The sequence below is a fragment of the Notothenia rossii genome (genome assembly GCF_949606895.1).
Source record: "Notothenia rossii genome assembly, chromosome: 3".
Lineage (NCBI taxonomy): Eukaryota > Metazoa > Chordata > Actinopteri > Perciformes > Nototheniidae > Notothenia > Notothenia rossii.
Genome location: NC_136901.1, coordinates 15,202,340 through 15,220,180, shown reverse-complemented (window position 1 = coordinate 15,220,180; position 17,841 = coordinate 15,202,340). Strand labels below are relative to the sequence as shown.

The window sequence follows — 17,841 nt, the reverse complement described above, 5'->3', positions numbered from 1 at the left end:
CTATTTTAAAGCTTCTCTCCTGGTCGGGAGAATAACGAACACAGTTAACAATACCAACTTCCTTCGGAGAGCAGATATTCTATTTTTGATGTAATATTTAACAGCTCTCCAGTCCCTATTTGATAGGGCTTGTGGTTCGGCAGAGATGCAATCCTCACAGGCCTCTTTTCCTGGAACCTGATTCATAAATATCCATCTTCTCAAGTGTCGTTCCACAGCAGCAATTTCCTCAGATGTCCAGATGCGCTTCACAACCATTTCTTTCCCTAGGTGGACATTAAAGAACATGTTATAGGTTTAAGAAGCCTAAGACTCAGTATCATACAGTTATGAATCTCTCTGAGGTTTACCACAAGGTGAGTTTCTTTTTATTTCCTGCTTCTTTACACATACTCTCTCAGTACAGGTTAGCTCTGAGTGTTAGCGATGCTAATGTAAACACAGACTATATTACTTCCAGAACACGTCTCACATTCATTGATCCATAGCAAGAATTGATGAGGCACTGTCAGAGAATAAATTAAATAAATTGCTAGCATGAATATATGTCATATGGTTTAAACTTTACAGTATTGTTATCAGAATTAGAAAATAAAAGGTATTTCTCATGAAATGTTTGATTTGTCAAACTGTATAAAAAAGGGATTTATTTAAACGGTCATTGCTGATTCATCACTCTGCGTTATTCTCTTTTCAACCTATTAAACAGGGAAACAATCTAACCCTCATTGTAGTCCCTTTTCATCTCACCTCTCTTTTTGGCCGACTTCTGGTGTTTCGTCAGGACCTTTCTTGTACTATCTTGAAAGGATGACATGCTGGCCTCACCTTCAGACTCTTCAGTGTCTTGTATTACGGCATCTGGATAAAGAAAACATTTGATTAGAAATATATTAAAGAGAGACACGGAGACTTTAAATATGAAGTAGTTGTTTGGAAAAGTCTTTGGATCAAGATCATTGTTGGTGCTAGTTATTTGTTAACCCCATGGCAGAATGATTGTTTTCTAATAATAAGTATAGCTTGATTGATAATGTCAGATGGTCCTTTACTTATAATCAAAATATAGTAGTATCTTTATTTGGTTTGAGTTTTGATTCATTTGGTTATGGTTTCAGGTAACTCTTTCTAAAAAGTGAACATCATGGTGATCACTGTCATAGCTAGACTTGATGAGGCACTGTCAGAGAATAAATTAAATAAATTTCTAGCATGAATATATACCTCTTTTTTTAGCCGACTTCTGGTGTTTCGTCAGGACCTTTCTTGTACTATCTTGAAGGGATGACATGCTGGCCTCACCTTCCGACTCTTCAGTGTCTTGTATTACGGCATCTGGATAAAGAAAACATTTGATTAGAAATATATTAAAGAGAGACACGGAGACTTTAAATATGGAGTAGTTGTTTGTAAAAGACTTTGGATCAAGATCATTGTCATTGTTGGTGCTAGTTATTTGTTAACCCCATGACATAATTATTGTTTTCTAATAAGAAGTATAGCTTGATTGGTAATGTCAGATGTTCCTTTACTTATAATCAAAATATAGTAGTATCTTTATTTGGTTTGAGTTTTGATTCATTGGTTATGGTTTCTATATATTCAGCATATTTAGTTACAGTGCTAACATGAAGTACTCAATTTAGTTTTTTTTTACCAACATTTATATTGAGACCATCTTGCTATTTTCTGATGAGTAAATGCATTTTTGTACTTTTCAAGTGAACATCATGGTGATCAGTGACATAGCTAAACTTGAGGCACTGTCAGAGAATACATTAAATGAATTTCTAGCATGAATATATACCTCTCTTTTTAGCCGACTTCTGGTGTTTCGTCAGGACCTTTCTTGTACCATCTTGAAGGGATGACATGCTGGCCTCACCTTCAGACTCTTCAGCTTCCTGCATACTGGCATCTAGATACAGAAAATCGTTTTTACAGACAAGAGATATGGACTCAAAATATGCAGTAGCTGTCAGTAAAAGAGGACAAATTAGGATAAATATCATGCATATTATCTTCTGTCATTGTGAAAGCAATCACATTGCCATGATCAAGACCATTTGGTTTATCAAACATGACTTTTTCATCTTGATTTAGCTTACATTGTTCCATGATATAGTGGTCAACTATGAAGGATATAATCCTCCCTCCTTTTTCAGACTCAGACTAGCCCTCAAAATAGTAGTGCAAAACCAAGCGGCAAACTCTGGGGCAGAGCCGGGAGGCCAATAAGGAAGAGCCACAAAATGCAGTTAATCTATTGGCCGATGGGGGATGACTGCAGAAAGGAGCAATTTCCATAGACCCCCATGTTAAAATGCCCAACTTTACAGCAGAAATAAACATGTTTCTACCCCTGGATGCAATACAAATTATTCGGGATATAGTTAGATTCCACCTGAAAGATTATTAATTGTTGAGTGAATTGTTTTATAACGCAACCCTTTTATTTATATTAGGTCTTAAAGTTATTGCATAAATTAGGGCGTGGTCACGTTGATGGACAGGTACGTGCCTCACTGTCAGCTAACAGCAACTTGTCCACTCTGCTAGGCTACAACGTTAGCTAGTTGTAGTTACTGTACTTGACCCTTTAGGCGTTTTTGTGGTGATTATGCCTTTTAGGGAATGTTGTTACAAATACCAGACAATTAAAATGTCGTGCTGTGCGTCCCGGCGGACGGAGCTAGCCGCCTGCGGCTCCGTTAGCTCCGGGCGGCGGAGTCCGGCGTTATAACTGGAAATCAAGGAATGCAGCGAAACACGGACTTGGTTCGTATATAATATGTCTATGTGCAAAACCCAGAGATGGCAGGTTTTTAATACGGCAACCCCATATTTGTTTATGTCAAATCAATTCTCAAGTTTCAAATGATAAATGCCGTATTCGACTAGCCGTCAGGTAATGCACTGCAGTGGACTGCTTCTGCATTAAATGGTGTGTGTTGTTATGTTGTGTGTTTTGTTATAATGGCTTAACATACCTTCCATGTCCTCTTGGTAACAGCCATCCATGTCAACAGTTTCTGAAATGATAGAAAATGAACTAATAAGTTGAAAAGCTGAACATTTGTGATATACCTATGAATATCAACTGATTGGAAAAGTAATACATAAACAGCTCACCTAAGGATACAAATAGTTGGAATAAAATATTGTAGTTACATTTTAAAAACAAACTCCAAAAACGAAATGTATTTTTATTCTGAAAGAGTATGATTTAAAAAGGTTGACAATGATGTCCCGTTTTAAATTGTATTTAAAAAAACAAAATATATATTGGATATTATACCGTTCACATCAATGTGGATCTCATCCAGATTCATCCCTTTGTATTCGCCTATTCGTCCCTGTTCCAATGCCAGCAGAACCTTGCTTATTTTAGCAAGCTGGAGGGTTCCTTCTGGAAGGCGGTAGTGCTTTCGGTGGACTTCGATGTTATGCCCAAGGAAATCTGCTAACTGGTCAAGTTCTGTTGTCTTGAGATTCAGAACGGTTGAAAGAGTAGCAATGTGTTTCCTGAGTTTCGTTGAGGTCAGCGCTTTTGGATTCTTGATATCTTTACATTCATGCACAAACTGCCTCAAGCAATCAGAACCCCTGAGGTGATGGACAGAATTTGGAAACGCAAACAAGAAGACGTTTTCTTTGAGTACCCCACATTCTTCTCGCTTTTGAATCAGAGTGTCAAGTGATTCCCTCATCAGCGGGGTGAGGAGTACTGGAACTTTTCTTCCTCTCTTTCCAACTATGGTTATACGGACAAAATGGTTGCAAAGCTTCTGCTCTAGTGTTGTTAGTGCCAAGTTTACATCCTCATGCGTTTCCGATAAGTCTCTGGATAAATACGCTGAAACGGCCATTCTGGATACTTCTCCTTCTCTCCGGCGGTTGAAGAGGATCACTTGAGCCAGGGTGACTTTGGCCAAGTCTTTCCAGTTAGACGGCGATACCTCTTCTTTTAGGTCCTTCACGCATTCAAGCTGTTTCTCAGATAAATGAGAATGAAGATGTTGGACGTCTTTTGTGAATGGAAGGAGTTGAGGAGAGTTCCACTTGGACTGTTCAAGTTGAGTTAGCGCTTGGCTTGCAATGTCAAATTTCCAACTTTCTTTGTATAGCTGCGCAAATTCCTCAGCATCGTTGGCAGTTTCTTTATCGTTGGACTTCATCCCTTCAGACTTGAGGAACATGGCCAATGAAAGCAAGCTGTGCCCAACTTTGCGGGCAAGAGATGGACGTTGATATTTGCCAGTGTCATCACTGAAACCAGCGAGGCATCTTGCAGCATTTACAACATCACCATACCTGTCAGGCTTAATAAGTTCTTTGATTGTCTTCTTCACAGTCGTAACTTCTTTAGCTGCCAGCAACAGTCGACCCAGCTCCCTCAGTTTTTGTCGGATGTGTTGAAGTTGGCTGGTTACCCTCTCATTTTTCTTAAACAATCTGTAACCAAACTGTAGAATAAATCTGTCTTCCTTCACAGCAATCGTAATCTTGTCTTGATGCATATCACTTAAGAACTTCCAGTATGCGTCACTAAATCCATCTGGAGCTGGTTCAGCAAAAGCACATAATGCTTGGACTCTTGATCTGCCTTTAGATCTATTACCTTCAGGTTTGAATTTGCAGGATTGAAAATGGCGCCACAAAACCTTCCTTGAAAACAAACCATAGCAATAGATACAATGCATAAATTCTTTTCCATCGGTATTTCTGCGGGGTTGCTTGTACGGAATAAGTTTTCCTTCTCCGTCTTCCAAAACTTGACTGTTGTGTGCAAAGTTCCCTTTATTTCTGATGAAATCTAATTGCAGTCGTCTTTCCTTGGACTTTATTGGGAAACTCATTGCTTTTCCAACTTCTACTTTATCGTTGTGTTTACGTACCAGGTGTCTGGACATTTTTTGAACTTGTAGTTCACAATAATAGCAGTGGTGTTTTTTATTATATTTTCTTGATCCATCCTCTGTCTTCATTACTGCATTCACAAATACGGCCGGCTCGTTATCAGGGGGCATTGAGTCACTTGTTTTGTTTGTTGTATGTGACTGCTCCATGTTCCCTTTAGTTACTGCTCTGCAATGTGAAATGTTTTTGCTTTCCCTGGATGACTGACTGGACTTCTTGGCAATTGGTATTTCAATGTTGCCCTCACTGTCTGTGCTTTCTCTTTCTCTGGGACTTGGAACGTATTCTTCTTCGCTATCTGCCGTAGATACATCTGACCCTGCAAGATCCGTTTGAATCTTGAGAATAAAAAAACATAGTTAATACTCGCCCTCACAATTATTGTTTATTATAGCTTGAACTGACTACACTTGTTATCATTAATTCATATTAGGAAGGGTTGGCTGAAATTCAGAATACTTTGAGTTGAAGTCATGTTTAAGATTTCAATATTCTATTAAATGTTGTCATAACTAATTGGATGTGTCAAATTCAGATGAAATCTTAAAAGACAACAACCAGTAACACATCTTTAAAGACACTTTTGGAATTAGTATTGAAAACATTGAACATAATTACAACTTAAATGTAAGCACTACCTAAAATGCATTGTCAATATGCATGCCTGGCACTCTAATAAGTGAAACTGTTGTTGATTTTGGTTGGTGCTACCCTTTAAGTGACAACATGGAAGAGTAAAAAGTGGCTTACTGGACGGCAACAGGCTCTTCTCTGCCTGAGGGGAGCTCTTTCAGACTTTGAGGTCGAAGGGCACTCTGAACCTTCATCACTCGAAAAATCTGGAACTCTATCCATCTGCAAAACAAAAAAGGTTTGTCATTGAATACTTATTTATTTATGTTTGCATTACAATACACTCAACTGTAAAGGGAGGACCTTTGAAACAGTGCAGAGAAAAAAAATGAACTTGCATTCAAAGTATCTGAGCCTACCAGAACATCTTCTGTTATCCTGAGCTTCGGATTGCCTTCATCACAGTTTGGAATAAAATCTTCATCCTCTTCATCAGTGTCAGGATAATCCACTAGAGAGTACCCTCTGACAGTAAAAAGCTATATAGAAATAAACACAAAACAGTATGCCTTAAAATAGTAAATAAGTAATATATTGACATTAATAGGTTGCCTTCTGTAAAATGTCTTTCTGCAACAGCCCTTTGGCTAAAACAAATTGCACGGCATGTTCTAATACAGGGGTCTCAAAATATAATACATAAATCTGTCCATATTTTTCATATCTTTAAAATTACTTGAAATCATTACCGAACAAAAGTAGATTAACAGAAAAAAAACTGATTGTGGAGAGAGCTCTATATTACTGAATTACCTCGGTAGAAGAACGGTCTGTTGTGGATGTTTTGAGGGAAGTCAACTCGATGGGGGGGCTCTCCTCCTCAACTGCCTCTGGATAATACTGCTCATTCGTCACCTGGAACTTAGATAAAACAAGAATGCACTAAGAAGATAGTAAATATTCATGAGTTACCACAGTTAGCTAAATCAAAAACTGTTTCTGAAACTAGATTTGAATCAAAGCAAAGTCCTGGCATTATTCATTACTGTGGTCTGAACATATCATAAAGGGGTTGCAATGGATTGCATTAAAATTACCCCTTTCAAACATGCACAGGCTCAGAGGGTGTAGAATGATGCCTCCAACAACTTGAGTTTAGAGACTAAAAGGTGTTGCACAAATATTTAGAAATCACTTCAAGCTATAACCAAACGGGAGGGCCCCATGAGGACAAGACTAGAAACAAGTGTGTGTGACAGGTTTATGCAACAAGTCCCATCAAGGCTAAGGTAAACGATCACCGTTTGAAACATGCTTATGCTCAAATAGTATAAACATATGCCCACAACAACTTGAGTTTAGACACTTAAAGGTATTGCCAAAATATTTTTAAATGACTTCAAGTTAAAACCAAACGGGAGGGCCCCATGAGGACAAGACTAGAAACAAGTGTGTGTGACAGGTGTCTGTAACAAGTCCCACCAAGGCTAGTCTAAAAATATGAAACCAATTCAGTTTCCTCTGTCAGATCGTTCCAAATCACCCAATTAGAAACGGGATTAAAGCTGTATCAGCAAAAGAGATCGAAAAGAAAGTTCCTGTCTTGGTATGGGGACTACATAGTGAAAGGCACAACATAATGAGATTGTGGAGACACCTCTATATTACTAAATTACCTCGCTAGAAGAACGGTCTGTTGTGGATGTTTTGAGGGAAGTCAACTCTATGGGGGGGCTCTCCTCCTCAACTGCCTCTGGATAATACTGCTCATTCGTCAACTGGAACTTAGATAAAACAAGAATGCACTAAGAAGATAGTAAATATTCATGAGTTACCACAGTTAGCTAAATCAAAAACTGTTTCTGAAACTAGATTTGAATCAAAGCAAAGTCCTGGCATTATTCATTACTGTGGTCTGAACATATCATAAAGGGGTTGCAATGGATTGCATTAAAATTACCCCTTTCAAACATGCACAGGCTCAGAGGGTGTAGAATGATGCCTCCAACAACTTGAGTTTAGAGACTAAAAGGTGTTGCACAAATATTTAGAAATCACTTCAAGCTATAACCAAACGGGAGGGCCCCATGAGGACAAGACTGGAAACAAGTGTGTGTGACAGGTTTATGCAACAAGTCCCATCAAGGCTAAGGTAAACGATCACCGTTTGAAACATGCTTATGCTCAAATAGTATAAACATATGCCCACAACAACTTGAGTTTAGACACTTAAAGGTATTGCCAAAATATTTTTAAATGACTTCAAGTTAAAACCAAACGGGAGGGCCCCATGAGGACAAGACTAGAAACAAGTGTGTGTGACAGGTGTCTGTAACAAGTCCCCACCAAGGGTAGTCTAAAAATATGAAACCAATTCAGTTTCCTCTGTCAGATCGTTCCAAATCACCCAATTAGAAACGGGATTAAAGCTGTATCAGAAAAAGAGATCGAAAAGAAAGTTCCTGTCTTGGTATGGGGACTACATAGTGAAAGGCACAACATAATGAGATTGTGGAGACACCTCTATATTACTAAATTACCTCGGTAGAAGAACGGTCTGTTGTGGATGTTTTGAGGGAAGTCAACTCTATGGGGGGGCTCTCCTCCTCAACTGCCTCTGGATAATACTGCTCATTCGTCACCTGGAACTTAGATAAAACAAGAATGCACTAAGAAGATAGTAAACATTTATGTTGAGATAACCCGCTGCTGCAGATACACGCTTTACAACATCAGGAGGATACGTCCCCTCCTGACCCAGAAAGCGATGCAGGTTCTGGTCCAGGCTCTCGTCATCTCACACCTAGACTACTGCAACTCCCTCCTGGCTGGTCTACCTGCATGTGCCCTCCAACCTCTGCAGCTCATCCAGAATGCAGCGGCTCGTCTGGTCTTCAACCTTCCTAAATTCTCCCACACCACGCCGCTCCTCCGCTCCCTTCACTGGCTTCCGGTAACTGCTAGAATCCACTTCAAGACACTGGTACTTGCGTACCATGCTGCAAATGGATCTGGCCCTTCCTACATCCAGGACATGGTTAAACCGTACACCCCAGCACGTGCACTCCGCTCTGCATCAGCCAAACAGCTCGCTGCACCCGCACTGCGAGGGGGACCCAAGTTCCCATCAGCAGAAACACGTGGGTTTGCTATCCTGGATCCAAAATGGTGGAATGAGCTCCCCATTGAAATCAGGACAGCAGATAGCCTCCACATCTTCCGGCGCAGACTGAAAACTCATCTCTTTAGACTCCACTTCGAGAGATAGAATTACTAACAAAGCACTTATATACTAATAAAGGGCTGGCTTACCTAAAGCCAGTTGAGTAGCACTTGAAATGTTTTAGCTCTATGAAACCTGATGTACTTATATGATTCTGTTTTCTTCAAGTTTGTATCTTCCTGGTCGAACGCACTTATTGTAAGTCGCTTTGGATAAAAGCCTCAGCTAAATGCAATGTAATATTCATGAGCTGCAAACATTAGCTAACTGAAAAGCAAGCAAGGGCATGGAAGTTGTCAGGTGAAATCTGTCAAGTTCTGCTTTTAATTAAATACATCATCAATTAAAGTATCACTCCCCCACTTGCTCATAGAGAGACCAAACTTATAGCAAATCTGATGAATTCTCCAATACCAGTATAGTTTGCCACATCTGAACCATCTAAAATGACTTGTTAATCGAACAACAAATTAATTAGTTACTATAATTATTTGGAGGGAAACAAAAACATGTGTTAAATCACGTGTTACTTTTGAGTTATATGTTTACCTGTTTGCGCCAAGGCCAGTCTGCAACCCCATAATTGTAGGATATTTCTTCCCCTGGGGCGATGTCTCTAAGGGCAAACAGGCAGAGATGTGGCATCCCATCAAGGACAATGGTTCTCATCTTGCAGTTGGGCGTTTTGTGGTCATCGTTTACAAGCCTACCCAGTGACTTGTCTTCAACCGATGCATCAAGACTTAAATAAATAGAGATTGAATGTTAGTAGTAGAACTTGCATACTTGGTTTGGATATAGTGTGGAGCATTGTCAGTTACATTTAAAAGAAAATCATGAAGAAAAATAGATTAGACAGACAAGGTCAGGTTATATTAGGGCTGCACGATATTGGAAAAAACTGACATTGCGATATTTCTTTCCCCTGGGATATGAAAAAAGTACAGAAATTGAAGAAAAATATTTTATTATTATTATTTTAACAATATTTAACCGGATGAAGGATTTTAGTCACGGACTTCTGGATCTTAAGTTATAAGAGCAACAAGCTGAGCAAGCTCGGTTATCCTGCTGTGATCAGAGGCCTGAACTACGAAGCCGGTTCATCATAACCTGGATATGTTTGAGTTACCCGGCTTACCTAATCCAAAACAAACACGCTCTCGCTAAGCGGTCCTACGACGCTGGTTATCAACTCGTTAAGCCAGGGTTTCTCTGTCCGGCTGAGTGCGCGTTCACATGAAAGGGGCGAGGTTAGCAACATTTGACCAATCACAAACATGGACAAGCGTCCTGACAGCGCAGCGTCATACTTCATTAATGAAAAGTCAACTATAATATTAGACATATGAAGAAGTTAAACTTTAAACATCCATGACTTAAACACTTTATCCAGGATAAAAGCCACATAGCTGCACCTGCAAGGTGAATACAGCTGGTAACAGAACAAGTGTTTGAATGCGTACATTAACAGGTTTATGATATCTCTGCCCCGTCTAAGACACCATCTGAATTTAATTACATTTGTCTCGAGTGTTTCGTCAACTTAAATAATACTTCTGCATACAGTATGTGACACTGTGAGTGTTGCACGGCCAGATACGGCTCAGCTGACTCAGATAAGGAGATATATGATACATTATGATGTGATATGCCACAGACTGTACTTAATGTTACTCTGATCCGGTTACTTATGTTGTGGCAGATATTTAATTAAGCTTTCTTAACACTAATGTTATAATAGTCAGATTGCTCTGAAGATGGGAGGTGATATTCTATTAATGTTCACGTTCACATAGTCGGTGATTTTTGCCGGCCGTCTTTCCTGCAAAGGCAGCTTTTCTGTATTTCTTTTCTCCTGTAATATGACTTGATCGCTTTAACCTCCGCACAACGAGCTCTGATTGGTCAGCAGGCAGTGCTTTCACCGAGTTGATCTCCTAGCCTGGAACCTAACCTGGTCCAGAGCTGTCAGCATAAGTTACCATGGAGATCTAGCCCGATAAGAAGAGAACCAGCGTCGTAGGACCGGAAACCCAGAGTTTCCCCTGAAGTTAGCTCGCTAAGCGAAGATCCGGCTTCGTAGTACAGGCCTCTGATCAAGAATGATTGTGATTGGTGGTTTGCTGTGCATGCAGAGCCTGCATGTCATTCACTCAAGTACCCCTGAAATGAGAGCCGCGCGAGATTTCCTTTTGTAGCAAGCAGCAAAAATAATTGTAACATGACGTGTTTGAGTTAATTTGCCTACTTAATATTGCACGTCCTGCGATTTGAATATCGCGATTATCGTCACGACACGATATATCGTGCAGCCCTAGATTCTATTATTGATTATTCTTATGTGAGATTCTAACAAGAGCAGTGCATTTTTACAACAGCAAACAATAGCATTTATTATGACTTACCACAAACATTTCCCATCCCATTTCAGATCAAACAGGAACGTTGCTTCTGTGTCACTGTAGTTTTTGGTGTTGACATCATCCTGGTTGTAAAGTTTGCCCCGGTACTCAAGCACAAACTCTCCTTTTGTGAAAACTTTAGCAGCAAACACACCTCGACCTTTAAAGTAAGAAGAAATCTTTATTACATGATTCACTTAAACATATTTTTAGTTTGAAGCCATTATATTGCAAGTTAAAAAAAGGGAGATCTCAATGTGAATTGAGGTCAAATCTCAAGAGTTAACTTTAATGGTATTGAAGACAACTTTGGAGAAAAGGGCAAGAACCCCTCAGTCTTCTTTCATCTTTCTATCAATAAGCCAATTCAAGTAATTCACAGCACTACAAAACTAAGATTTGCTCTTCTCCCACATAGTTTTCCATGCAAAATTATACAAAAGACTAAGAGCAGCAATAGACAACGCAGGAGACATTGTGTGACATGCCAATGTACAAGTAGCACCTTCTTATGTTTGTAAAATAGAGAATATGTCTGTGTTAATCCATATTTAACCCAGCTAGAGCAGAATGAAATCAGATTAAACATTTATTTGAATACAAATAATTATTAATAAACTACAGCCATGTGGGAAGTTACAATGCATGTTTTTACATATTCACCTGTTTCTGAGACACATGACATTAAAATGATTATCAAAAAAAGTTTTATTTAAATATAGAGGGATATGTTTAAATCACAACTGTTGTAAAAAAATGAAGACTAAAAAATAATAAATAATAACCCAATTGTCCCTATAGATGCTTATATATTATGTATTCAGACTAATAACTTTTTTCGACTAAAACAGTTATTGGGGTAACTATTTGTATTATTATACATGAACATGCTCAACTTCCATGTGGCCCATTGATATGATGCCCAGCCTGCCCTTTGTGGAGATGTCTAACAGGCATATGGTGTTTCTTTTGTTTTAAAAACGTGCGTTATACTTTTGTAAGTGGCTTATTACAAAACCTTGAAGTATTGGATTTATCGATGAAGGAATGTTTAGAAAATGTTACCAAATATAACAACATTTGCTTTTTAATAATTGCATAGATTTTTGATTTAAATTATAATACTGCCAGTAAGAAGTAACTTTTTGGAGTTAAAATGAACAAAGGAAGCAATGTTGGGATTATGAATTAAGATATTGTGATTTAATTTGCACTATTTGCTTGTGTTCATTTAAAAACATACAACATTGTAAGCACTTACCTTTAAACTGGTCGATAAAATGCTCTTCAAGACCAGCCTTGTCAGTCCTCAACTTAATGTGCTGTTCAGCATCCTGTTGAGGACCAAGCCGTCTCTTTCTCACTGATCTCTGCATTGTTTTTTTAAATGGTCAGCCATCTCACCTGTTAGACAGAAGAACACTCTTTATTATTAATCACACCCTGATCCTGTTCAGGATATTTCAATGTTTGCAGGTGCACAGCAGTGTCAGTAAATTCATTTATTCTGAGGTTTAATGCTAACCATTGTCACATAACTTATTGAAGCCAATAATATTCCAACTTAATTTAATAAGAAAAGTAATAGCTAGCTAACGTTCTTTTGCTAAAAAAGGTAAAATATCCATTTATTTACACCACTTTTAAGGAGAGAAGTGCGACATGACAGCGATAGGTGCACTAAAAGTTTTCGATTGTACTGCATGATGTCCTGAGAAACTCCCTCTTGAGCTTCTCAACAGGGCATTCAAGCAGTTATTTTTCTGCAGCATCATTTGAATTGCATTGGTGCAAGTTTTATTTTGAGATTTTAAACATGCATTTATTTATATATATATATTTAAAAAAAACATATATACAGTTTAAAAATATATATACATTATATGTATGGGGCTCTGAGACCAACTAGAGCAGATGCTCACATAATGCTCACATAAAGCACAGTTGAAGCCTTAAATCCCCTCCCCCTTCTCCCTCCGATGCCATAACGAGTTCTTCCCTCAACTCACTTTCGCGGGTGTATGCTGTGCCCCTCCCCCTCCCTCCTTCACGAAGATGCCCGAACCAATAACACAAGCTTAGCTTACTTCACCGTCAGGTCACTTTCTCCGAATAAAAGTGATTAAAAACCACGCCGTATTTAACAGTGAATAACACATAGAATATACAGATAATGTCATGCAAAATTAAGTTTCATTTTCGAGGCGAGACAAATCCTTTCATTCACAGGAGTTGCCGGAAATAAAACCTCTCCTGCCCACCGCAGCCTAACGTCACAGCCTCACCGACCAAATATAAACTTACCGTTTTCACTCACGGTAAAACGAGGCACCACAATATTTTCGTTTCTCCCTTAGTTAACTCCGTGAATACTGATGCTATCTAACTAAAACGTGTTTTAAACATGGTTTAAAGACAGATTGAGGCGGCAGCATTACAGACACTGATTGGACGAAAAAAAAGACTTTACATCACGTGTCTGCATGCACTCCTCTCATCCCCCGAGCTGCCCCCACCCCCCCCGTGTAAACTTCACTAATTTGAGCATTGCACATGAATACATTGCATAAACACAGGTTATTTATGTTGTATGTTTTGTATTTAATTAAAGTGCTTTTGCAGTATATAGGCTACAGTTCGTGTTAATCACCAAGCCCACTTTCTAATGATTTTCTAAATCATGAAAATATATCGATCATAAATCTATCAATTCAAAAATTATAAAAGTAGGGTAGACATGTGGATATTATCCGGCTGAAAACGTGTATTTATCTAACAGGTTCGTTTTCCACAGACCTTATTTAGAGCCATTTTCCAAAATCCTATCAATCATTTAGCAAGATGTACGACCTGATCAAGGCTAAACGATTCTGCTCTTCAATAATAACTTTGAATCTTATTTCAGGAATCTGTTTGGATTGCAAGCAAAGATTGGGCCACAAGCTGGAGTTTGAAGCACACAGTAAGTGGGAAAACAACAAGCATTTGCTCAAACAGCATTTTAATTTGAACACCATTATTAATAATGATTACTGGTAATATAAAAGAAAACAACGTAATAAATGGACTTTGAATCTTATAGAAATGAAGAGGAAACGTGGCATTGCAAGTTTTTTCTCACCACAGAGGATAGAAAGTGAGGCTGAGCAACAGGGAAGTGACAAGGTAAATGACCAGGGACATGAGGAGGTGGAAGGAGATGAAGAACAACAACAGGAAAGTGTCAGTGATGAGATAGAAGGCAAAGATGAACAGGGACAGGAGGAGGAAGGAGAACACAACAGAGAAGAAGAGACGGAAGAGGGAGAGCATCACATAGACAAGGTGCAAGACGGAGAGAGCGAGTGACAACAAGACGGCATGCAGAGCTCAGACAGTGAGGGGGAAAGGAATATTCCTAAGCCCTTGCAACCAACGGCCAGTCGAGTTGGTCCGCATGGTATGAAAATTGTTAATACAAAGTATAATGCATCTGAATAAGATGCAAAAATCACACAAAAGGACATTTTGCAAAACAGTTTATTTAAGAGACAGGGCTAGTCTAATAAATATATTATTAATTCAAAAAAATTATGTTTGCTTTCCTTAGATAGTTTTGAGTATGAGGAAAAGGGTAGATTGTGAGTATTTTGTGTACAATGTATTTTAGACCTATTATAGTAGATGAGGTTGAAATTCAAAAATTACCCAAAACAATACACACCCAGGCCAAAATGTTGTGCTGCACGCATTAACACAGCCAGTAGGTTAAACACATATTGAATAAATGACAGCCCCAAACTGTGTTATAATTAGTTGATTATAATGTGTAATCAGTTAAGCTCTATTACCGTTTGAATATGTTTTACTCCCATTTTCTAGACATATCCAAGTCCAGGTGTGAGGAGCCAGCTCAGCCGACACGGGAGAGTTTCCCCAAGACCCTTCAGGGAGGAGCCAGACGAAGCTTCAGAACGGACTGGTACTGTACAAAACTCATTCATAACTTGAGTACTCACAGTCCAATAATTCAGCGTATTGTTTCCCCTGTAGACATTTCTCTTTACCTGATGCCCCCAAGACCGTTTTCACCTCAATTGACGGGTATCGTAACTGGAAAAAGGCCACAATGAAAGACAGTGGTTTCTGTTCTCATGCCCGATCTGAAAGCCATGTAAATGCAATGTTTGCATTGGGAGAAAACAAGAAAATGAGTGACAGAAATACCTCAATGATGGGAATAATGGATGAGCAAAATAAGAAACAGGTGATTGAAAATCAAAACTACATTAAAACACTAGCTGAGATGCTGATTCTAACTGCCACAGAAAACACAGCCCAGCGGGGTCACAGGGAGAATCCTGACTCCGAAAAAAAAAGTGTTTTTTTAGCTATGTTGGATTTGCTGGGAAACCATGATCCTATGGTTAAAAAAAGACTTGAAAAGCAAGCTAAAAATGCAACATACACCAGTAAAATTATCCAAAACTAGATACTGGAATGTTCGGCTGCAATGGTTAAGGAAGAAATAATTCAAGAGGTTAAAAAGAGCAGGCAGTTTGCAATTATTGTAGACGAAACTAAAGATCTTCAGAAAAAAGAGCAAATTTCAAAGACAGTAAGTCAGATGAATAGATACGAAGTCATAATGAAGGGAGAATTTTAACGAGAGGAGCGTGAGTTAAGAGCTTACGAGGACAGTGGGTTCAAGCAGAAAAATTGAATAAAATGATAGCAGAAGTGTTAATTGTTGAAAGAAGCCCCCTTTTCCTAAAGAGGCTGAGATCTACAGCGGGGGAGAGAGAAGGGGGTGTCAGTATTTGTCTGTGAGAGTTCCCCCCCCCCTTTTTCCTCTCGAGAGCAGCAGCGGCCCGGAGGGTGTCTGCTTGCTTTTGTCTCTAGTGATCTGAAGTTGGACTGAAATACATTGAAAATTAACAGATCAATGTGTGATTTGAAGTGGTAGATATATTGAAATAAATAAACAATGATTTGCTGCTATTTAAATATAGTCTTTGAGAACTGATTGATACCGTTGCATTGCGTTGTGAATTTCATGGTATTTGTCTTAACTATAATGTACCCACATGCATGTGGTTTCTTTGTCCCAGTTCATTTTAAAGTCAGCCGCCTCATGGCTAAATCTATTTGACCCCATGAGGTCAAGAGTCATTCTGTTAGACCACCATCTTGTGTAAGACAAATCATTGTTCTTTTTTCACATTTTGAATTAGAAAAGAGTTCATTTTGCTAGATCAATTTATCTATAAATGTTGTAGTGGGAGTTTTGTGTTTGCTAACATTTTTAGGAACGACAACACCAGGAGATGAGTAAACTCAAGAATCCGTGGAGTGTAAATACATTGAGAAAAACACATTTTTATACTCTAACTGTTTGCATATCATAGAAAAGGAATTTAGACAATATAAATAAATATTCACCAAAAGTAATAAGTAAAATGGAAAGTAGACATAGGCCTACACTTGAGTCAAATTATATTACTGTGATCTGATCAGTGTGCTCTGCAGGTTTACTATTGTTCTAAGTAACAGTGGGATTTAAAATATTGGAGAAAGAATGGAGATGTTCTTTCGTAGTGTGTGAAATATGTGATGCTTGAAACAGGTATTTCAATTTATGGAAGAAAATGGTTTCCTGAAAGAGTCAGGTTGGGTAGATATGTAACAATGGACGAAACAATTTATAGAGGGAGTTTTTGTAATATCATTAGTAGACATTAATGGTGTTGTTTAGATGGCATTTAGCAACTAAGACAGATAGTATGATTAGAAAGAGACAGAGTGGAAAGGGTTGGATTGATTCAATCTCAGTGTGCTAGATTTCTTATGGATAATGCGTCCCGGGACCTGGACTCCCCCTCTGAGTTAGAAAGGCTACGACCCCGACCCTCCAAGCAGACAAAAGACCTAACCCAAAAGGAGGCTCATCCTTCTCCATCAAACAGACAAAGAACCAGAGCTGAACCGTCTCCACCTGAGGCATCCAGAACCAAACCGCTTGCTGACATACAGAAATACTCTCATCAGTCCCTCAGACAGGGCATGAAGCTGAGTCACGAGATTTGGCACAGGAGCAGAGTGGGGGACATGAGAGCAGAATCCGCCCTCCATAAAGCAGCAGAGAGACTGTAAAGGAGGAGATGAAATGCAAAGCAGTGCAAAGAACAGTGGCATGATGTGGTCTGCCGATGTGACTGGGCCAAAGGCTGCCTAAAACAGTTACAGCGGATGGATTCAAGAGCTGATGGACTGAAGAGAAGACAGAATCAGAGGGGTTGGCATAGTCGATTTGAAGTGAGGAGGTCGGGGTCACGGCTTGAGACAACCAGGGGAGGAGAAAAGGAAAACGGGAATGAGTGAGTTTACACATAAACACACTTATTCACAAAACGCACATAGAAGACACCACATTTAAAGAACTTGAATTGACTTGATAAATAAGTAAAGATAAAAAGAGGTATTAACCATGAATTAATCGATTGGTAAATTCAAAATAGCAGTAAAGAGGAAACTATTAATGTAAAATGAGAAAATCATCCTAAAAACACACTGAGGGTTAAAGGGGGAGACATGAGGGAAATATGCACTACACTTTAAGCAGGGGGTGTTTTGGAGTAGCACAGTGTAGAACCATATTCTTCAATCTTTCCATCATATTAATAAATTATTCTTCAAGAGATTTTTATTCATGTGTGAATAAAGTAGTGATCTCATTTGTTA

The 17,841-nt window shown here is 38.8% G+C and overlaps 1 protein-coding gene across 1 annotated transcript; it reads right to left on the bottom strand.

Annotated features, from left to right (window-relative positions):
* Positions 1-13,561, bottom strand: LOC307032819 (uncharacterized protein; the record flags this gene model as incomplete). Its single annotated transcript, XM_079671096.1, has 15 exons — positions 13,426-13,561; positions 12,383-12,525; positions 11,125-11,281; positions 9,266-9,458; positions 8,034-8,141; positions 7,170-7,277; positions 6,307-6,414; positions 5,913-6,032; positions 5,671-5,775; positions 3,299-5,258; positions 2,991-3,032; positions 1,808-1,918; positions 1,225-1,335; positions 751-861; positions 1-266 (listed from the first exon to the last, which is right to left on the bottom strand). The coding sequence occupies exons 2-15, from the start codon at positions 12,495-12,497 to the stop codon at positions 1-3; spliced, it is 3,615 nt and encodes a 1,204-aa protein (XP_079527222.1). The 5' UTR covers positions 12,498-12,525; positions 13,426-13,561.
* Positions 13,562-17,841: the final 4,280 nt, after the last annotated feature.